The sequence below is a fragment of the Strigops habroptila genome, chromosome 8 (assembly GCF_004027225.2).
Source record: "Strigops habroptila isolate Jane chromosome 8, bStrHab1.2.pri, whole genome shotgun sequence".
Taxonomy (NCBI): domain Eukaryota; kingdom Metazoa; phylum Chordata; class Aves; order Psittaciformes; family Psittacidae; genus Strigops; species Strigops habroptila.
The window spans coordinates 47,481,149-47,504,499 of NC_044284.2; the positions used below are offsets into that span (position 1 = coordinate 47,481,149).

Genomic DNA, 23,351 nt, shown 5'->3' on the forward strand with positions numbered 1-23,351 from the left:
AGCAGCGTTTAACCATGGCCTTGTGACAATGACGGGAGGTTTGTGTTATGAGGTGAAGCCGCTGTCCCCCGAGAAGAGAACTGCAGTGACAGCCTGTCCCACTTGCAGCAGGTGGGTATGGCACAGTGTCACAGGAGGGCTGCCTGGGCATTTTGCACAATCCTGCTGAGGCACTATCAGTTAGATAAGCTGTGTGCCTTATGGTCAGGTCAGGGTGACCTGGGCAAAGTCAGCACAGACTGCAATAGCACTGGCTGTTTCCAGTGAATAAGGATAATCAGTAGTTTTTCTTGCATGATAAATATTTTGGCTTTAACCATGCCTTAATACTTTTAAGCACTTGTTTCTAAAGGTACTTTCAGTGCATTCAGTTGGTGAAGTAAGAACAAAAGTGCTTGTGATGGTTTTGGCTCAGCAAAAACAGCTGGCACCTTGTCCCCAACCCCCTCTCCCTCAAAGGGAGGTTGATAAAAAGTTGATAACTCAACAAAATTCACTGTGCCTGTTAATAATTCTTCTATAAAAGCCACACATTTTTCTTCTGCAGCCTTCAGTTGCTTTTAGCATGAAGGGACTCATCCTGGCCCTGGTGCTCACCCTCGTGGGTAAGTTGAAGCTTTCCCAACACTGATGAGCCATGATGGCCACTGCAGTCCTGAGCAAACTGCATCTCCTCAGGGCCTTTCAGAGATATTTACAACTTAATTTGCTGAAGCCCTTTTATGATTTTGGCTGCAACCTATTAGATTCCCGTGCCTAAGCTTAGCAGCAGGGGAAAAGCCAAGCAAGCAGCAGCTAGTAAGCAAGGCTGGCATGGGCTTGGTGTCCCAGGGGCGTGGGGTGCAGGGTGCACCCCGGGAGCCCGTTACTGGTTGTTTGCCAACCGTTAGCATACCGAGTAAAAGAATCATAAATTAAAGGATCCACAGAGATGGGGGTTTTTTCATGCATCCTTCTCTTTCCTCCCACACAGGGGCCCAGAAGCAGGACCTTGGTAAGTGCACTCCCACTGCCAGTGAGCGGCTCCCACACTCCCCTCCCCTACGGCAATGCCTTGCCCACTGCTCCCATCTATTTTTTGGCAGTAGCAGCCTCATCCTTCTTTGCTGGGATGGTTCTTGCAAGTTACATCACAACAGCCATAGCAAAGGAGATGTTTCTGTTACATCTTTTGTTTTTTGAATAGAGCCCATTTTTCATACCGGCAAGACCTACCTGTATAGCTATGAGAGCTTCGTTCTGCACGGGCTGCCCAACAGAGGCATGGCAATGGCTGGAGTGAAGCTGACCTGCAAGATGGAGATCAGCCATGTGTCTCACAGCGACCACCTTCTCCAGGTAAATCACCATGCACATGGGAACCCACCCACCTGCCTGCATCATGTGGCTACAGATGTTTGGTTCATACCTCCAGGATGGTAAAATAAACAACAGAAGATGCAGAGCTCACATGAAAGCTTAGGGCTCTGCCCGGTGCCAAGATGACCCCATAAGCTGAATGTCAGACTAAGCAGCTTTGCCCAGGCAGCGATGATTTCCCCAGCACAGGGAGAGGTGTGGGCATGGGCCCTGAGCTTTGTACCATATCCCTGAGTCATGCTGGGGGAGAGTAGAGGGCACCACTGGAGTGTCTACAGCTGTAGCCAAACTGCTTTTGGTTACTGGTAGTGACCAACAGACAGTACCACAGGCTTCCTTGCAGCCCCTACCTCTGTGGGAGGGAGCCAGAGCTGCTCCAGCTCTACTGCCATCAGCACCTGAGCGTCCTTGACTGAAGCTGCCTTAGGTTCATCTCCACATGGAACTACAGCAGGCAGCTGCTTTGTAGAAATGCCCTTAATATATAATATATATTAATATATTAATATAGTTTTATTAAGGCAACATGAAGCTTGAGTATGAAAATGAGAGTTAATGCTTGAAATATCCATGTTTTTCAACCTGGTCTATAGCCTGAGAAAAGCTCTGTGCTGGAATTCAGATATCACATGAGGAAGTCCCATCTGTCTCCATTATCTTTTTTTTTTTATATTCTTCACATAGGCATTAATTCAAATGTGAAGGATTCTAATGGTAATGCTTGTGTCTGGCATAATGATATCAGATATGGAAGCACTGTTACTTATCTAGAAGACTAAACCAAACAGCTTAAAATATTGGCACAGAATGAAAGGCAACAGAAAAGGGATCCAGAAGACACCACATGGGGAGAAAGCTCTAAGAGGTGCCCTTAGCATTCACCCTTGAAGTTTACTCAATCTGTATTCCTTTCATATATTACTGAAACATCTTGAAGGAATACCTATTATCAAACTCTACACACTGCTGCAATTGCAGGCTGTATGTACCTTGCTAGAGTTGCTATAACTTTAGCAATTGCAAACAATAATCTTGAGTAGGATTTCATTTGAGAAAGGTGTCAAAAGGCAAGCCACCCTTGCAGCCTTGACTATAAATGCCTAAAATAAATCAGAGTACTAAACCTACACCATTTCCCTCTATGCAGGAACATGTACTTTTACGTACAAGGGTGTGTGATGTGTGTGTATGTGACTAGATATGTATGTGCATGCAGGCATGTGTTTCCCACTAGGTAGCAGTCAAGGACTTGTGTGCAAGCTTTTACAGCTTGGTAAGCTTAAAATGATAACAGCTGCACCCAAAGAAAGAAACTCAGCTCCCGCTGGGCCATCTCCCATGTGAGGTTTCCGGTCACCTCTGCTTCCTCTCAGCTGTGCCACAGCTTTGGTGCTCTGGGACGTGCTAGACCTAAAGCAGCAACCAAAATAGTCCCCATGTGTTTAAGTATGCAGCTTGAGCAATGGCATGGCTGCCTTTCAGACTGAAGGAAGACCTCACTGGTCATGTGGAGAAAATGGGTGAGTATCCTTTCTGTACAGATTGCTGGCAGCTGGTGGTTCACTCACCCAGCAAGCTTCAGCTGAATGCTGCTTGCATAATCTTCTTTTTTTGGGAGAGATCCTTCATGGAAATTGTGTTTTCAAGGAAACTTCCTAGGCCCAGCACAGGAGTCCAAGGAGGAAAACATTTCCTGCAGTGTTGGACAAGTGGGGATGGACTGGAAATGTCCAGTTTCCCTGTTATTGCACTATTTCAAACTGATGGTGAACAGGATAAATGTTTTCCTAATTTTGTTTACAGATTCAATCACCGAAGCTGGAGGAATACAACGGCTTCTGGCCCACAGACTCCTTCACTCAGTCTTCAAGGCTCACAGAGACTCTTGCTGCATGCTTCAGCCAAGCCTTTAAGTTTGAATATACTGAAGGAAGAGTTGGAAGTATTTTTGCCCCTGAGGACTGCCCCATCCTGTGCACTAACCTAGTAAGAGGGATTCTGAACATGGTGCAGATAACCATCAAAAAGTCACAAAATGTGTATGAACTACATGAGGTTTGTTTTTTCCATTCTAATTTTACTTTGATTCTCATTTTACTCTTAAATAGTAACTTGCCTGTACATACACCTCCCAGGCAATTTTCTTTGACCTATTTACTGCTGTTTCAAGTGGAAAGTTCATTGTGTTTAATCAATACTCACAGGCTGGGATTGAAGGCGTCTGCCAAACGAGATACATTATCCAGGATGACAGCAAGAATAACCGTGCCACCGTTTACAAAAGCAAGGACCTGACAGACTGCCAGGAGAAAGCGGTGAAGAACATAGGAATGTCGTACATCCGCCCCTGCCCCACCTGCCCCCTGGTACGAGCAGCACACAACTCTACTGCCGTGCTTGGGCATAAGCCACTGCTAAAGACTCATGCGTCATTGTGCATGCTAGTAGGGAGTTTGACTCATCTGTGATAATTAACTACTGCCCTTCGTATTTCTGAGTGTGTCTCTTTGCACTTCCAGAAAGTCAGAAACATGAAGGGCACAGTGATGTTCACTTACAAGATGAAGTATGATGACAGTGGGACATCGCTGACGTCTGCTACATCTCAGCAGGTGTACCAGATCTCTCCCTTCAATGAACCCAACGGGGCAACAGCTATGGAGGCGAGGTAAGCATTGTGCATGTCTTTGTGCTTATCAGAGCCAGGAGATGCCTAAAACATGTTTACTGTAGATCTGTGAGTTAACAAGAAGCATCTGGCCTTTAGGCTCTGCAAAAGGCCAAGTACATCCCTTGGGATGCCCAGCCAGGTCCCATGCCCTGTTTGGGGTGTTTGCTGGGCCACCTGAAACATTTACCCAACCTCTCAGAGACCCTGGCAAACTCTAACAAAAGCTCTCACCAGTTCTATGACTGATAGTCCTGATCAATGCATTAACAGGGAAGTGCACGATCCATTTGCAGTCAATGCAATGGTCCTGCTGGGCACCCCTGTCTGCTCCAACTGCTGTACATGTCCTCTATGCACACAGACTACTGATGAATTTCCTTCTTTCCCTTGAAGACAAGAACTGTCTTTGGTCAGCATTAAAAGGACTTCTCTCAGTGCACCAAAAATTCAGCTGCAAAACCAGGGGAGTCTTCGTTATCATTTCTCAGGAGAGCTACTCCAGATGCCAATTCCTCTAATGCGGATTAAAAATCCAGATTTACAGGTATTAGAGGCTTACTTTTCATACTTTTTAATTATTTATAAGACTAACAGGTCAGCACATGATTATTTTAGACATGAATCCTTCCAACTGTCTGTTTTTCCCATAGTTAACAGAAACACTTCGGCAATTAGTTCAGAATAATGAGGAAGGAGCCACTAAAGAAGCTTCAGCCAAATTCTTACAAATGATCCAGCTTTTTCGTATAGTGACCTTTGATCAAATTGAGTCTTTGTGGATGTTGTTTGCCAGCAACCCTCCCTACAGGTAACTGTATTGTCTTCAGCCAGGATTTCCAATCATAGGCACACTGGGCAACGGAGACAATGAATCCTTCTCTTCATGGCAGGCACTGGTTCCTGGGCGCCATCTGTGCTGCTGGAGCTACTGACACATTCAGATTCCTGAAGCAAAAAATTCATGATAAGAAGCTGAACGTCTGGGAAGCAGCTGCTACACTCCCTCTTGCCTTCCATTTCGTTATAACCAACAAGCAAACCTTAGAAATTGCCTCAGTGAGTACAGATCATTCTTCTCTCTATTTCCCTCTCACTCCTTTTTAAAGGTACACAGGATTATAAGTGAAAGATGCAACGTATTTTCTTCTCAATTTGTAAAATGCAAGGTAGTAACAAAAATGGGGAATGCTGTAGAAAATGTTTCCAAACACTTGTTGTCAAAATTTTTCAATAGCTTTGATATTTGATATCAAAACCCAAAAATCCTAAGGAAGTTGATACTGAGATAGTTGATATATAGTTGATATATAGAGATATATAGACAAACACATAGAATCATAGAACCATAGAATGGCCATAGAAGGGTAGGAAAGGACCTTAAGATCATCTAGTTCCAACCCCCTGCCTTGGGCAGGGACGTCCCATCCTAGAACCTGTCACCCAAGGTTCTGTCCAACCTGGCCTTGAACACTGCCAGGGATGGAGCATTTACCACTTCTCTGGGCAACCTGTGCCAGTGACTCACCTCCCTCACAGTCAAGAAAATAATATCATGTAACCAAAATCTGAAACACAGTATAACTGGAGTGAGTCCATTTACTTTTATTGTACCTAAATGACTAAAGTTGAACTTCTGAAAATGTTTAGGAAAAATACAAAGAAATTCTATTTATTGATTTCTCAAATGCAATTTTCACTAAATACCAGCTCCAATTACTAGAAACATTAAAGACTACTACTTCTTTCTTCTGCAGACTTTTCTGACCTGTCCCCAAATCCAGAAATCACCAATGCATAGAGTAATTGTTTACCTGGGGTATGGTAGCATGGTGAATAAATACTGTGCTCAGATGTCAGTTTGTCCAGATGAACTTCTTCAGGTAGGTGACTCTTATTTCTTATTCATAAGGAGTGAAGAAATTTTTAAAATGCCTCTAATTTAGCTCTCACTATGCTGGCAATTAGGAAACTCACTGCTTACAGTGGGGTAAGTCGTCTCACTCTTAGCTGTGATTGCCTGCAAAATTGCAAAGACAAAATGAAACACTGAGCTGATGCCTTTGAAAAAATCTGTCGTAACAGTTCAGAATTTCAAATGCATGTGGTAGGTATGCCTGTGGGGATAACGGATCTTATAAACTGAGTTTAGGTATGACAAATTTAGGATTTAAGCAGAATAATTATGATTCTTCCCTCTACTTTTACATTAGGCAGAGTGTACTTAAAAAATCCATGAAATAGGCAGTGTGAATAAAGCTCTAGCTATGTCATAGGTTAGGGCTTCCAAAGAGGCCCTGCTACATAATTGCATATCGCTGTCAGAAATATTCAGGACATTGTCCTCGGAAGGACCACAGCACTGAGATAGCCAGTTGGTGTTTGATGTGTTGAAATCTTCCAAAACAGAGTAAAACAAAGCCAAGCCAAGCCACCAGAAGGGTAATTCATCTGCTCAGAACAGCAAAGCTGTTTAGGTAAACTTGCTATCACTATAGGAAGTGAAAAATACACAAGTGTAATCCTGCAGCTGCACAGACCCTGGAGGCTGCAGGCTGGCAGGGCCCATGGAGGTGCCCCAGGGAACCACTGAACCCAGCGGCAGCTCAGGGCTGCTCTTGAGGTTGGAACAGACTCTTTGATGCAGGCATCCACCTAGGATTATCTCCCACGCTCAGGCTCAGGCACGATTTAAAATCAATTACAACACTGTGTAAGGAGAAAACCAGGTTTGCTTGTATATTCTATAGTTGGCATCCTGATAATGATGATAATGAGATTTTTACTGGGAGAAAAATTTATTCTGGGCTTTTCATCAGTAGTAGTAGTTTTGATTGCTACGGTAATGCATATTTTTATGCATTATTGTAAGATCGTTACCCTCTAAGATTAACACAGTCTGCTCTGTTTTCAGCCACTCCACGACCTTGCTGCAGAAGCCACCAGCAAAGGTGATGCCAAAGACATGGCTTTGGCCCTGAAAGCCATCGGCAATGCAGGAGAGCCGGCCAGTATCAAACGCATCCTGAAGTTTTTGCCAACATTTTCCCAGGCTGCAGCTTCATTACCAAACAGAATTCATGAGGATGCCATATTGGCCTTGAGGAAAATTGCCAGAAAAGCTCCTGCAAAAGTAACTGAAATTATCACTTATACAAATATCTTACAGGGTATGATTTGCGTTGACTTAGTGATTCGGGAATAACAAAGCCATCAGGTTATGTTAGCAACTCTGGGCAGATTTCTCAGTTGCCCACACTGCAGTTTCCTGGTATCATCCTATCCTTGCTGATATCCTGGGAAAGAGGTTGCTTTAGTCACTGTAACACCACGCCCATTACTAATGGTTGCTTCTTCCAGACCTGTTCACTGTGCACCCAGCAATATCTTCAGTATGTCCCATGCTCAAGCTTCTAGAATTTAGTTCTCCGTTCACTGCAGGTCACACTTGCACAGTTCAGGAACCACTCATCACTGACAAGTTATAAGGAACTCATAGACTGTATCTTCCTCCTACAGGTAAGGGAGATCACGCTCCAGGTCTTTATGGACAGCGCACTTTCTCCTAACGTCCGAATGGTGGCTTGTGTTGTCCTCTTTGAAACTAAGCCTGCTCTTCCAACTGTAACAGCAATGGCCAGCTCACTGCTGACGGAGCCCAGTTTACAAGTAGCCAGTTTCACATATTCACACATGAAGGCTTTGGCAGTAGGCAGGATCCCACAGCTCTATAATCTGTAAGTAGAGGAAGAAATGCACTTTTTTAGTAGCAAATGGTGATTTTTTTCTTGCAGTTTTCTGAGAATTTGGTCCCAGTTGACAAACTGCATATTATTTTAACTCTTTATTACTCAGATCTGCTTCTTGCAACATTGCCATCAAACTACTGAGCCCCAGACTTGACAGGCTGAGCTACCGCTACAGCAAGGTCATTCACGTCGGTGATTATTCCTGTGAGTACCAGGTGGCCTGTTCACTGCTTCAGCTAACATAGCCAAATGCCTCTTATTGTGTTCCATGTTTTTTATCTAAAATCCAAGTACAGGCTGTGAGCTTAGTGTACTCTTGGGATAGAAAAAGCACAAGATCCTCCTAACATGAAAAATCCCCTGAGGGTGTTCTACTACTCTCTGGGTGTCTGCTGGGAAAAACGGTGCCTGCATGTGGATTTAGGCCTCCTTCTTCAGACACTGTGCTTGAGTTGACTCTGCCCTAGAACAAAGTTCTCCTTTTGAGGTTGCAAACTAGAGGACCTGTGGGACTGAATTCTTGAAGTACTCTTTGTGATCTATTACAGCATGTACCTGAGTTGGCTTATGTGCACCAGACACCTCAGAGACCCTAACCAAAATCTCTGCTGCTTTTTATTCCTGTGATAGCTAAATATCAGGCTGGTGCCATTTGGAGGGTCTATCTCATGAACAGTCCCAACAGCATGTTTCCATCTGATATAATTACAAAAGTAAGAGGATATTATGCAAATACTGCAACGGATATTATTGAGGTAAGTATTACATTAAAACAGCCAGCTAGATGCAAGCCAGCCACAGACAGTATTATTTGTTAAGCCATTTGGACTGTGATGTAGTGTTTAATTCCATCTCTGGCTGTGCAGGTGGATGTGGAAGAGAAAATTTAGATAATGATTTTACTTAAGCTTCTTTTAGTTGGGCTTTTTGATGCATAGATTCATCAATGAACATATTCAGTACAGGCATGAAAATCTAGGAGAGCAGAGGAAAGCTTACGCAGCAGAACACTCATCTGCCAACCTACAGTCACATAGCATCTAGGATATTTTGCATAAGTACAGGGAAATAGCATCTGAAATTAAATTTCAGCCAGAAGTGCAGTCAGGGAGGCACGAAGCTCCATCTGACAGCATGCAGGTATTTACTCAGCTTCTTGAGCAAGCTTTGCAGCCTTGAGCTCTGTGCTGCCCTAAAATTATGCCTGCTGACTAACCCAAAGCTGGCTCAGCACATCCTCAGCACCTGCAGCCATAGCCTGCAGTCATCTGCCAGGTAGACATAACCTTATACGTGCAATGGCTTCATGAAATATGTATTGAGAGCAGCCTTGGTGAGTGTAATATTAGGCACAAAGGTTTTCCTGGGCTCTTGTACTTGGTCTGTGACACCTGACTCTGTTTCCTACAGGTGGCTCTCCAGTCACAAAGCCTAACCAAGCTTATCAGGAATCAGAATATTCCCTTTGCTGAGTATGATACACACAAGACTCTGAAGGAACTCGGTAAAACGGTATGTCTCTATGCTTCCTTCTGCTCTGTTTGCAATACACAATTCCTGCCAGCACCAGGGTTGCATCATACCCCACACACCGAGCCGTCCCTTTGATGTTTCAGTGAGAAAGGAGTCAGTCGTCCTGTTTGGTCATGGAAATATACACTTACGCTGTACTTATGCTGTCAACAGATGCCACCTTTTCACTCAACATGTGCCAGCCCTTAATGTACAGTACAAAAGATGATGATGATGCTGGTAGCCAGAATTCATGTGTTTTAAAGTGTATGTTAAAATCCAGTAAGTAGTTGCTCTTCTCCTTTAAAATGACTGTTGAATAAGATTTTTTTTGATGAGTTCTTGGGTGTCGCTCACTATTTACAGCAGCAGAAATTACCAAGTCCTTACTTCATCCTTACATGGGGAAACTCCCATGGAAGTCAGTTCTGCAACATAAGAAAGGCCACATTGGGTCAGACCTGTAGCTGTCTATTAGTTTTTTGGCTAAGGAACCATGGTTAGCATCCTTCAGATGGGATCTACCCTTCACTAATACATTACTGCATTTTAAATGACATCATCTGCTTCTTCCTTTTCTCTCCATTTCTCCTTAACACCACAGCTTCTGGGATGGAAAGAACTGCCTCCTGAGAACCCTCTGGTGTCTGCTTACATCAAAATACTGGGCCAAGAAATTGCCTTCTTTGACATTGATAAAGATGCCATTGAGCAGACCATGACGGTACTGACAAGGCTGTTGTCTTTTCTGTCTGCAACGCTCAATGATTTCCCTTCCCTGTCTCTTCTTACTTACTGACCCAACCCATTTCCCTGTTTTCAGAGTCTAACTGGATCATCAAACTGGCAGGGGGTGGTGAAAAAACTGGTCGAAGAGGCCCAGCGAGGCTTTTCAGGCCGATGGACCCTGCCAGTGATGGTAGGCGAGCTGCGGCACATTGTCCCCACGGTGGTTGGCGTCCCGCTGGAGCTCAGTTTGTGTGGTGCCGCACTGGCCCAGGCTGTGGCTGATGGTGAGCTTGGGATGCCCGACTGAGCGGTTTCCCCACTATAACTGTGGGTCCAGTCCCTCTGCTGAAATTAAATCCCTCTATAATCTTGAAAAATACTCTTGTAATGTGGAAACATTAGTGTTTGCTACCTCCAAAGGGTTTGACAAGTAATTAGCACATTTCACCTGGGATGTACTTGTATAACTCTGGTTTGGAGTAGCAATCTTTAAATAATCACGTAAAGTATTTCAAAGTGTAAAAGCACTGCTCATGTGTTAACTACTATGCTTATTGAAAACATTGCATCTCCAGCATTTATTCTTTCTCTGTTCATATAACTCCTGTCTGTCTTTTGCAGTGGATATACATATATCACCACTATTATCTGATGATTTCAGACCTTCACAGTTGTTGGAAACCAACATGGATATTCATGCTGACATCAAGCCAAAGTAAAGATGACATATTTTCACATATACACAAAAGCATTAATATTAATGTTTATGTTTCTATTTATACTTACATTTACATTTAAAATAGATACATCATCCACATATGTTGTCATATAGGGGTCTCACTTGTCCCAGGGATGGCTGTGCAGAGCAGTGAAGTTGTGAGAAAGCAGCACAGTCACCTGATGCTTCACAACCCTGCAAAAAGGGCAATGTACACTGTACCCCACAGGCTGCTGTGCTGTTCTGCCATTGCTAAAAATGCTCATATCTGTACCTGTCCAGTGACTAAAGATACTAAGGTGTGAAGATATATTTGCTTATGTATGAACAGATTTTTACAAGTTCAACATAGAATAGCATCACCACCTGGCACACGCTGGGGGAAACTCAGGAGGAAAAGGGAAGTGCTTCTGCATCTGCAAAAGCAAAAACAACAGTGCTAATAATGATAATAATAATAGCTATAATAATAGTAAACTAGGCACAATCTGCATCTAGAAGATTCTGGCATTAGCTTGTCCTCAGGCAATGTATCAGTGACAAAGCAGTGAGAGGGTCTGCTAGCTTTGTTCATCAGATAAATCCCTTCACTTCTTCCAGTGGCACTTCAGCTTTTTTTTATCCTGTTATGATACATCTCTTTATCCATCAGTAGTGGCTCTTACAATAAACAGAACAGCATGAAAATTCAATTTTGCATTTCAAAGTTGAATATGTGCATATTAATCCGTAATTATGCATATTTTATTTCCACTCTTTCAGGGCATATTTTCATATGATTGCAATGATGGGGATTAATACACAATACTTTCAGAGTGGTCTTGAATTTCACGCAGAGTTCAGTGCCAACACTACGATGAAATTTGATGCCAGGATAAATATGAAAGAGAAAAATCTGAAGATTGAAACCCTTCCCTGCCGTCAGAAGGTTGAGCTTGCAGCTGTGAGGTACACAGCTTGTGGTATTTTGCTTGTTATGTGTTACTGATTGTGAGTTATAAAACCATGAACATACAACTCCTTGTTAGGGTCTGCCTGCACCTTGGCAGCCACATGTCTTAGCATTGTCTTTTTTGCACCAGCAAAAACAGGTAAGCAAAATCAGATGATGTTACTTGTGTGCCATTTATCATCTCCACAGGAGTGAAGTTTATGCTATTTCAAGGAACATGGAAGAAGATTCCGAAAAGAAATCCCAGATTCTTCCCGAAGGAGAACTACCAAGTATCTCCAACCAGCCGTTTCAGTCATCAGAAAGGTCTTCAAGACCTAGCAGCTGGAAGGTAAGGGGGCCTCTCACCATCCATATTGCAGACAGGTAGAGAACAGGCAGCTCCTCAGAGCGGCTGAGCACCTCCAGCACAGCAGCTAGCTAACCAGATCACAAACACAGAAACAGAGATTTAGCAGGTGCCTGGCATATCCCATACCAAGCCTAATGTAAGTCCCAATGGGTTCAAGACATGATCATTCACATTCCACTCACTATCATCACCTCATGCAGGTAGGGTTGCTTTGAAAATGTCTTCATATTTCTTTACAGTCATGGGGAGGGTGAGTGAAATTCATAATCTTTGTACAATATCCCTTTTTTTCTGAGCCAGAGCAATGTGGAAAAGATGGCTCTTGGGCAGAATATACATTTTTTCTTCCCAAATCCTGAGGTAATCCCTGCAGTGGATTGCAGAAACCCACTCTCTTACACGTTCTTCAGCTTCTGGAGCTGGCGTGGGAGGCCTAGGTTGACTTGCAACAGGAGGGCTAGTAGCCCAAAACTGATGCAGAGAGATAGCCTGTCCAAAGAGCCCTCAGGATCTCGTGGGGAAGTGTGTTTGTGAAACACTGCCTGGGAAAGGCTGGGCAGGAGAGCTGTGCTCTTCCATAGAGCACTTTGGAGGAACCCCACTGCTTCCAGTGCTTGGATCTCCAATTTTAAGTGGTACTTCCTTAATTAGGCTGGATTGTCATCATTCTCTTCATTAAAAGGAAGAAATATTTTAGGAGTGTGATTTTTTTTTTTTTTTTTTTTTTGTGGACAATATCTTTATTTGCCATATTTTGTTTAATGCAGCAAAGCAATATTCCTAATGTGATATCCAAAGGATACCAGCAAGGCTCAGAAGAGGCGCATCACCACAGTGTAGGAGGAAGATTTTATGCACGCATCCTCTGTAGAAAATTTGAGAGTTTGGGATGTTCTGTCTGTCTCAGACTAAAGTCACAAAACACTGCTTTCTTAAGAAATAGCCATCTGCACAAATTGCTTGGAGAATTTGAAGCCAAAATAGTTTTGAAGCCAGGTACAGCCACGACAACAAGCTTTTCTGTCAATCTCTGTGAATGCTGCTCAAGCAGCACAATCCTGGAAAGTAAGTATCTTTGCTTTATTTAGTTCATACAGATGCTGATATTGACAAAATTCAGCTGGAGATTCAGGCAGGACCCAAAGCAGCTTCCAAAATAATTGATGTAGCAAGCTCAGGGTCTAAGGAAGAGGATGAGACAACCCCGTACAAGGATATTCAGGCTAAACTAAAGAAGATTCTAGGCATTGAAAATGTGTTCAAGGTAAGAGACTTTGAGCATGGGAGAGGAAATATTTTCCTATAAAGGAAGCAAAGGGTTTCTAGTGTGAGAAAATAGCATGGGAAAGGAAGGATTTTGGCTGGGAGGAATGGGGCTAGCTGAGTTCTGGTGCACCTTTTGCAGTGTGCGAGGCCAGGAAGTTGTATCTCTTCGAAAGCCTGTGGTGAGCAGCTTGTCTGACACCCAAAGAAATGAACAGAACAAGCTTCTTATAAATTCATAACACTTTGAACTGTTTTTGGAGGTCTCAAATAAAACCCGGCACCGTAGGAAACGGGTTCACAGAACCGAAGAGGCTGCGAATAGAGACCTCTGGGCAGACCCCAATGCACCGCCCCTCTCCAGTTCATCCTCTTCTTCCACTGCTTCCTCTGCTGATGGTAAAGAGCCTGGAAATGAACACAAGAAAGGTGAAACAACGCAATCTGGGAAGAAGCGTGGCAACAGCAGCAAGAGCAGCAGCAGAAGCAGCAGTGGCAGAAGAAGCAGCAGCAGCAGTGGCAGCTCTGCTAGCAGTAAAAGCTGCAGCAGCAGTGGAGAAGGCAGCTCTGGAGACAAGCACTGCAGTCGGGACAGTAAATATTCCAACCAACAGGTAATTCACCCAGGTGGACCTTCTTATATTTCTTGTAGTGAATGTTTTATACATCAGGAAACTGTGCCCACAGACCATGGACCAAAGAAAGAGAAACAGACCAGACTATTGAGGGTGGCTGCTTGCTGCAGGGTAGATGAGGTAACCACCTATCAGAGCCTTCCCCCCTTTTTAACCTGTCTGGTTCTCTGAAGAATTTCACTTCACAAGTTTCACATTTCAGAAGGTTTCAGCTTAAAATGTTTTAAAAAATGAATTTTATTCTGCCCTTTTTTTTCCCCCCTATATTCAATACTGAACTTTTTAATACAATTGTCAAAAGTTAATTCTTCATCTTCTCTTACACAGTTCTTACATTCTATCTATTTTCACAGGCAAGTCTACCTATTTACCAGTTTTGGTTCAAGACAGCAGATGAACAGGTACATTCACTGTTTATACTGTGAACAGGGCCTACAACTGCTCTCACTAGCTTTGCTGCAATTAGAACTTACTTCTCTGAGAATAAAAACCACAAGAAACTAATTCTGCAACAACTTCTAATGGTAAGCACCTTGCTTCAAGGTGATTCTCTGTTTTTGCAGGAGCTGGGAAGGGAAGCCCTGAACGACAGCATTGGCTCCTCTTCTTCATCTAGTGATGAAAGCATCTCTAGAGCCATGTCTCAGGTGAGTGTCTTAACCTACAAGAAAAAAAAAAAATGTTTACTTTGGATTTCCAGTTATTCTACGTTTATAACAGCATAGGAAAAATATGGTGATTTGGCATATTAGACAATACATAGAAATTAAATGAATTGCTTCCTGTAAAGGTGAGCACATTGGATAGCCATTGAATTTTTTTAATATTCACTCAATACAGGCTACATTTTCTAATAAAACTGGGAAATATTGCCATATATGCTGAAATTTATGTTACTCAGTCAGTAATTCTCTGTAAAAATAAGAACACATCAGATGCGCTGACCTGCCTGATCAGAAACTGCTTTCAGGTGTATGTTTGTGGTTTTTTTCATCTCTCTCTGTAAAAATTCAGGAATTGACTTTGCCACTCTTCTAGGTTTTCACTGCCAAGCACTTCTGTGCATGTTACCAGGATCATCAAAAGCCTTTGAAAAGACCTTGATTTTGCAGTAAGGCTCCAACTCTGAGAGCAATTCAGGTGTTTATTCAGGAATGACTGCATGGTACATAGTTGATGGTACCTAGTCCTTCTTTAAGAGCTATTGTAAGAACAGATGGAATCTGCAGCAGATATCATCAAGCAAAAATTTCACGTTTCTGATAAGGACCTACATGCCTACAAAATAGTAAACATTACTTTGCAGAGGCACCCCTTCTGCACCAGCAGCTCCCAGTTGTTAGTGCAAGTAGCTTGCAGAAAAAAGCGACCAGATCTACCCTCTCCCTCTCTTCTTCCCTCTCCCATTTCCATGTAACTTGAATTCACCTCTCTTGCCCATCTTTTTACCACATTGCTACTTTCTTAACTCTTCCCAACACTGCTGTTTTACTTACATAGGTCACAACAGCTCTCCCTTGAAGACTGCGGCAAAATTACGTATAGAACTGAATAAATCAAGTGATGATCTATGATGCTGTCCCATACGTCACATAAAATGACTTTCTGAATGAAACTTTTCCTTTATAAATACTTTTTTTCTGTGGTTTTAATACAGTAATTTTAATGCTTTGTTTATGTCTTTGGTCTCTATTTTCTCTCTACTGACTTAAGCCTAAATTCTTGGGAGACAGCAAGCCACCAATACTGGCTGCAGTCCTTCGTGCCATCCGCGGAAACAAGAAGCCAACGGGATTACAGCTTGTACTGTACGCTGACACACAACGCAGGAGATGGAGGGTACAAATGTTTGTTACAAGCATCACAGGATCAAATAGATGGAAACTCTGTGCTGACGCTTCAGTAATAAATACCTATAAAGTACTGGTAAGTTTAAAATAATGATCAACTCAAATGTATATGAAATAGAATGATCTTCCTATCTTCTATATAAATATATATATATTCCCCTCTACTAGGGTTCTCTTAAATGGGGTAAAGATTGCCGGGACTACCAGATTGCTACTCGGATTGTAACAGGGCAATTTGCTGCTTATCCAGCTATGCAGATGAAGCTGGAGTGGCCAAAAGTACCTTCAACAGTCCGAGCAACTGCAAGATGGTGAGATTTTACTTCAGTTTTTGAAAAATTCACCTGTGTCAATGCTCCAGATAATCACAGATTCAGTTCTGGAAAAATTCTGCTTAATCAGTATGATATTATAAAATCAGTCTGTTCTTTCTGTGTATTCATTCTCTCAAAGCATAACGCATTTCTGTTTGCAGAAAACCACACGAAACAAAGGGGATGATGGGATTCACCTAATCTATTATAGACTCTTAATTTAAAGTGCCTGAATTAGGAAATTGGTCTCCTGATGCTTCCTAATTAATGGAGGCTCAAAGCAGAAGCCTAACCTTGGTTCTCTGAAGGAGTCTGTCGCTTACTGACTGTACAGGAAAAGTAATTTCCTAATGTAGGCACCTTATCTCAGCTTCTGAAGAAGGTGATACAAATACTTCCCATAAGGTTTACTGCACACTAAATAGCAAATCTTGTGTGACTTAGTGTAAGGAAGCTGTAACTGCTGGATTCAGCTCTATCGATATACATATATCTATTGTATTCATTCATTCATTGTATTCATACATGCATTTGCCCACAATAATATATAGATCCATATCAAAGCCTGATCTTTTTTCGTATTGCTGCCAAAATACAGACAGATACAACAACTCAGTTGTTAAAGGCATACAGGTGATTTTGTTAACAAATGTCTACCAAGAGGGTAATTTTTTATGTTAGATTGAATTACCTGAAATGCTATTATCTGCTCTTATTAGAGTGGATTAAACCATCCAACTGACTATCCTGGAGCAAAGCCACAGAACTTAGCTTTTTTTCTGCTCTGAGACTATGCCTTTTCCTCAAGGAATATTTTCTGTATTTCTCTATTTGAGTCCATGTGCATAAGGGAACCCAATTATAGAGATCCCTCTGTCAACTCATTGACAATAGGCAAAGGATCCTTGCTAACATTACCACTGCTTTATGGGGGTATTTTAGTCTGAACAAATAATAACCAATTTTTTTTCAAAGACAGATCATTTTAATCACTTACTTCCTTTTTCAGGTTCTACTCATTTCTTCCAGGAGCTGCATATGTGCTTGGGTACTCTGAAAGGCAACAGTATGGTCCCTCTCACCAGGCAACCTTGGTTATGGCTCTGACATCTCCCACAACCTGCAGTGTAATCCTCAAGCTACCTGAGGTAACTATTTCCGCTGTCTTCTTTCCTGGAGCATTCAGTTCTTATGAAATCAAAGGGTAACAGCTTTTTTAACTCACTGTTTGGGGGTTTTTTTAATTTATTAAACTATAAAGATGTCCCATCGCAAGGACATTACATTCACATAGTTGGTTCCATTGTGAAAATATCTTACAATAGATATCTCTTTCTCATGTAGCATGCAGACACATGAAATAAGAAACAGGTTACAAAACAACCGTCATGACTGATAGCATGTTAACAATAACTTTTATTAAAAAGACCACCCCTCCCCAAATCTTCGGGAAGATGATAGGTTATCCTGTGTCCTGGAGAAGATATTAAAACCGGGCTGTAGAGAAGCATGATGGCCAAATAGCAGCCCTCAATGTATAGGCAAGGAGAGGGTGTGCATCTCAGGTAAGGAAACCGTTCAGACTGTGAGCAAATGTGACGTGCAACTTCACAGAAAGCTGCAAAATAGTGAATATCAAAAGTAATTTATAGCACTGCTATTCTATAGGTTGCAGATATGTCAAACTGCTATTTCATGCTGTACACAGAGGATTTGATTTCTTTTTAGCTTTCAGTCAGTACAGTCCTCTTTGACCATTATAGCAAAATGCTATCTTATCTCTACGCTATATTTTGCGTTTACATTGATGTTTGTTTTCTGACTGATTTTCAGCTCACAATCTATGACAGAGCCATCAGGCTTCCCCTGCCATTCCCTCCAAGTCCAGGTACACCGATTTCAACACTACCATCCCCTGACCAAAATGTCTTTACCCAAGCAACACTTTTAATCACCGAAAACCTTAAAGGTCAGCAATTAACTATCTGCACAAGCATTGATTGACTTTGCAGATTTTGTAAACATGATTTATACTTTGACATAACTTGAAATTATTTTACATTCACTTGAAAAATAAGCTGGACTTCAGATAGATAGAAATAAACCCATTTGCGTGAAAATCTGTGAGGCTGCAAAGATGTGAAGGAAAGGGAAATTTTATTAGTAAGATGAAATATTCAGTTGCATGCCAAAGAGTGATTCTAATGCATCCATTCCCAAATGCATCCATTTCATCTTCACTGCAGAGATTGCTTGTGAGGAACAAACATAACAATATTTGTGAGAGAGACATCTAAGTGACCTCAGATTTGGGATGCTTTGCTTGATTAGTGCTGATAGTGCAGATGCTAAAACAGCTTCAATAGTGTACACATTAATTTCACCTCCTGCACTTGATTTTGAAAGGATTATTGTTTCATTAATGCTGTATTAAGAGCTAATCACATTATACTTACTTACAGTAAATTTTAAATGGAAAAGCTTTACATAATCCTGGGATAAGGAGTTCATTTTGTTTGAAATCAGTGGGCTAATGTCATACCTATGCATATTTCTTTGATAAACACCAAAACTATTGATTAATTAAATCCATATTGATCAAAATTGCTGTAAAATTATTTCTAATCAGAGCTGGTAGGATTTCCAGCAAAATACCATTACAGTGAAAAAGGGAGAAGTTTACTCTAGTGTGGCTTTTTTTTCCTCCCCACCTTCTAACTACTTTTAATCCTTATTAGGACTCAATAAAGGTAGCATCATTTTAGTAAATTTCCTCTAGTGTTAGTCATAGAATCACAGAATGGTTTGGGTTGGAAGGGACCTTAAAGCTCATCTAGTTCCAAGACCCTTGCCGTGGGCAGGGACACCTTCCACTAGACCAGGTTGCTCAAAGCTCCGTCCAGCCTGGCCTTGAACACTGCCAGGGATGGGGCAGCCACAGCTTCATTGGGCAACCTGTGCCTCTCCCTCACCCTCTCAGTGAAGAATGATATGTGAATTGTTAACATTCGAGAAATTCTTTTGACTACAACAAAGTTACAAAAGCCAAAAGCCCACCGAGAGCTGCACCAGCTGTGAGCACAATTTATCTCACACAGTGCTTGACTCAGGAGCGGGCTGCCAGGCTGTCTGGGGCTAGCAAAGTTCTACTTTTGTATTACTACAAATACAATATTTCTTCTGAAGGAATCAATTTGCTTTTATGCAGGAATAGGTAAAACTAGAAAATGGGGGTTTTTTATTATTTATATTACAACTCTAAAATAGAATAACTCTCTTAGATGAAGTATAAAAGGCTTGCTTTTGACTGGGTTTTTTTTTTTTCAGCTCATTGTTCAGTTTTCCAAAATGCAATCACAACCTTCAATGGCGTTAAATTCAACTATTCAATGCCTGCAAATTGCTACCATGTCTTGGTGCAGGACTGCAGTCCAGAACTGAAATTCCTGGTGATGATGAAAAGACTTGCAGAGTCTGCTGACCTTACAGCAGTAAATGTCAGACTTGCCAGCCAGTAAGTAATTGCAAACTTAATGACAAATAGATGTCAAGCTGAATATGCTGTAATGTGAAGACCAGATTGTTAGTGCAGATTAGTGCTAGCATAAGAGTCATGCAAAAATTACTGATGTCAATGGAATGATTTCTAGGAGTGTTTTGTCTTTCAAAAGTGCTTCTGAAATACATCTGAGGTTCACAGGAACCTAAAGTCTTTACTGCCCAAAATTCTTCATTAATTCGTTAGCATTTAACCATCTCATTTCAGTTCTTCGTAATTAGGTAGACACATAAAGTCCAAAAGGGACTATTGTAATCATTTAGTCTGGCCTTCTACACTAAGCTAATAATTAGAACTAATTAGCACCCACAATCATGTCAGCAGAGATGTTGAGAAGTGGACACAGCTAAAAGGGGAATTACTTATCCCAGATTAGAGGCGCTCTCTTAGGTCATCCCTTAGCTGGTGCATAATGTTCTAATCTATTTGAAATTAACTTACAACACAATTTGTTTCATCTTGGAGCCATCACCTCTGCCATCATAGGTTCTTTAAAAGTATAATCTGATACTCCAAATTGTATGGGATTATGCATACCAAAATCATTGTAGTGAGTGTTCTTCAAAGCACATAAATAGGCTTTGATCTGAAAGGTTTCATTACAAGTAATTATTTATTTCTGTAAATTGTGTGCCTAACTGTGCCATAATGTTAGAGAAACAGAGAGAAACTAGTACTCTCCGCACCTGTTTTGTGGAAGAACAGAAGGATGCTTGTTTTATAGACTATCTTTCCTGATAAAGACATTCCTTGTCACTGTCATTCCTGATTGTTTCAGACAACCCTATGGGTGTGCTTTTGATATGCTTGAGCTTCATATTTCTTCATTAGATCAAACACTGCTCTGAAGAAATCACTACAATGCACAGACTATTCAGGCTGTAAGAGAACTGCCATAGGAAATCCAATCTTCCTTTGAAATGTAAAGCACCTTCAATTTATGCGAATGTAATAGCAATCACATTGTTCCACAGCAAGGGTCCCTGTAGCCTGCCTGAACCATGGCCACACGCAGATACTCAGAGATGAGTAAAGGTGTATTGTGAGCATTCCTGTCACGCTTTCCTGGGCTTTCTCCATCTTCCTCCCAAAAGGTAGCAGGTGATTCATGCCAGAATGATATGAGCATCCTTCAGTGTTGGTTCTATCAGGACTAGAAATTGTGAGCTGAGTAGGACAAAGAAAATCATTTGTTTATACTCATTTCCTTTACTTAAAGTGAGATTGACATGTATGTTTCCAATGGACTCATCCAGTTGAAGATTAATGGTGTTCAAGCCCCGACAGATGTTCCTTACACATCTAATTCTGGTAAGACACTCATCTTTGTATTTCATTTCATCTTCTCTGAGCTTTTAAAGGCGACGACATGATCCTGCAAACACCCATCTCTTTCATGACACATTAGAGCATGCATTAAGTGCCCAGGAATTTAACAAGTGGTTCAGGTTGGACCCTAAACCAGTAACTTCCTTTTAAAAGAAATCCCTTTTTGCTTTTTGTTGCAGATGCAAACATGCTGATCGGCAGTGAAAAGGAAGGCCTGTCACTGACAGCCCCGGATTATGGAGTAGATAAACTATATTATGATGGCCATAGACTTGAGGTATTTTTTATATTATTATTATTTTCAGTGGGTTTATTTTTAGAAGAAAAACAATTAAGTGCAGCTTTTCTTTATTTCCATAAAGATTCAGGTTGCTTTCTGGATGGCTGGAAAAACATGCGGTATCTGTGGAAAATATGATGCTGAGAAGGAAAGGGAATATCAAATGCCCAGTGGATATTTAGCTAAAGATGCAGTGAGTTTTGGTCAGTCCTGGATCATCTCAGAAGACCCCTGTGCTGGAGGTACTAAGATTCTAACATATATTAATGTAATTGCCTTTGACTAATTAATTAGTCACATGAATAGATGATTTGTATTAATTGTAGCATAATCATCTTATTTTTTACTATCTTTGTGATTAGTGGCCATAGACTAAAATAGAAAAATCTGCTCGTCCTGAGTTTGGTAGTTCACTGCAAGTTCTGGTTTTGTTGCATTTTTATATCAACTTCTTATGCACTATGTAGTTACCTGAAGTTTGTGTGTTCCAGATAAAATTACAAACTCAGAACTCCCTAAGATGGTAAGTTAGTATGAAAACCAGATAGTTTGACTGTTGACAAAAGACATTTTATGACATCTCTAATAGTTTCATACTTTATTTCCATTCTGCTATTCCTAGGCTTTTAGTTTCTCAGAAAAATAAAAAATAAAAAAAATCTGGCCCTGGCTATCAAACTAGAGGGCACTTGAGGTGGGAAATACCTGTTTCAATTTCCTCAGGCTGAGGATGACCTTAATCCAAAACTTTCAGTCCGGAAATGATTGTTCTTATCATCCAGGTAACATTAACATCTTGGTGACATTAGGGTCCACAGCATTTTATGTGGAATCCAATCCTCTGGGTACATGGTGGCCTTTTTAGTATATATTCTATATTCTTACATCAAGCTCCTTTGGGGGACTGGTCCAGGAAAGCTTAGATCACAGAGGCTTAAGGACTAAGCTACTCAGCCATGGCAAAGCAGGTGTGATGCTAGGCACAGTGCAGATGTCTGGGAGCCACTACTGCCCCAACATGAAGTGCTGTCATAGTTTGGGTAAAGTTGAGTGTCAGTTGGCCAAAGTTTTCACATGTACTTTGTTGGATACAGGCACCTGTGTCCTACTTAGATCCTATCTGGCAAGCCTCTGCCCGAGGGACTGTGCCCCGCATGCCTGATTTTCTCACAACCTAAGCCACTGACAGAAAATTGACTCACTTCAATCATAATACTTTCAATTTGGTTCATCCTTTGGTCTGAGCTGTTGCCAACTCTACAGATTAAGTCCAGAAAGTAATTTATACAAATTATGTAGGTGCTTTAAGAGAATCCATGTTTTACAGCTTGTAAGCTGCAGCGCAGATTTGTCAAAATTGAGAAACCAGTTGCATTTGAGAAGGCGGCAGCAAAATGCTTCTCCATGGAGCCTGTTCTACACTGTGTAGAAGGCTGTTCGGCAACCAGGACTACTCCTGTCTCCGTGGGCTTCCACTGTGTGCCAGCTGGTGAGTGCAGAACGGGCACTTGTGCATAGCACAGCCACCGTGTCTGACTGTATTTCAGTGAAGAATCCTGAGCTTGACCGTACCAACACACAAGTACCTCAATGATTAACACCCCGCCCTCCCCCCCCGACTTCTTTTTCCTCTTTCCTCATTTACAGACTCCGCTCTCAGCCTGGAAGAGCAAGTGAGGATAGACCAGAAATCCGAGGACGCCGTGAGCACGGTTTCTGCCCATACGGCGTGCTCCTGTCAGCAGCAGTCCTGCCCGGCGTGAGGCCATGCTCCACAGGCTCCTCTCGCTTCTGGCTCTCGGTGTCAGCCCGGACCGCCTGTTGGTCCTGCAGCATGGCTGGTTTGGGCAGCAAGGATAAGGCCCTGTCCCCTTCAGGAGACCGTTCTTCTCTAGTTCTAGAGATCGTGACAGTAATCCTGGACACCCTCCGCCGGGTTTGATCCTTTAATAAAACGTTGCTCTGCCAAATGGGTCAGTCGAGGTCTCTTCTCTCTGCACAAGCGCATCCCTCGAGCTGGGCCACCCAGGGACCTGCCGAGGCGGTCCCTGAGCCGCCAACAGCCACCGAACCGGGACGGCG

General features: G+C 42.0%; 1 protein-coding gene across 1 annotated transcript; it reads left to right on the forward strand.

Annotated features, from left to right (window-relative positions):
- Positions 1-533: 533 nt before the first annotated feature.
- On the forward strand, positions 534-23,240 carry LOC115612058 (vitellogenin-2-like). Its single transcript, XM_030495879.1, has 35 exons — positions 534-605; positions 974-994; positions 1,187-1,338; positions 3,163-3,414; positions 3,564-3,725; positions 3,879-4,027; positions 4,424-4,574; positions 4,681-4,838; positions 4,921-5,086; positions 5,785-5,910; positions 6,942-7,160; positions 7,547-7,764; positions 7,883-7,980; positions 8,407-8,531; positions 9,187-9,288; positions 9,893-10,012; positions 10,112-10,301; positions 10,639-10,732; positions 11,498-11,683; positions 11,877-12,018; positions 12,807-13,035; positions 13,128-13,303; positions 13,566-13,916; positions 14,291-14,338; positions 14,501-14,584; positions 15,651-15,863; positions 15,956-16,098; positions 17,111-17,249; positions 17,935-18,070; positions 19,429-19,615; positions 20,880-20,971; positions 21,169-21,266; positions 21,352-21,511; positions 22,597-22,758; positions 22,917-23,240. Exons 1-35 carry the CDS (start codon positions 566-568, stop codon positions 23,030-23,032), a joined length of 5,205 nt encoding a protein of 1,734 aa, XP_030351739.1. The 5' UTR covers positions 534-565; the 3' UTR covers positions 23,033-23,240.
- Positions 23,241-23,351: the final 111 nt, after the last annotated feature.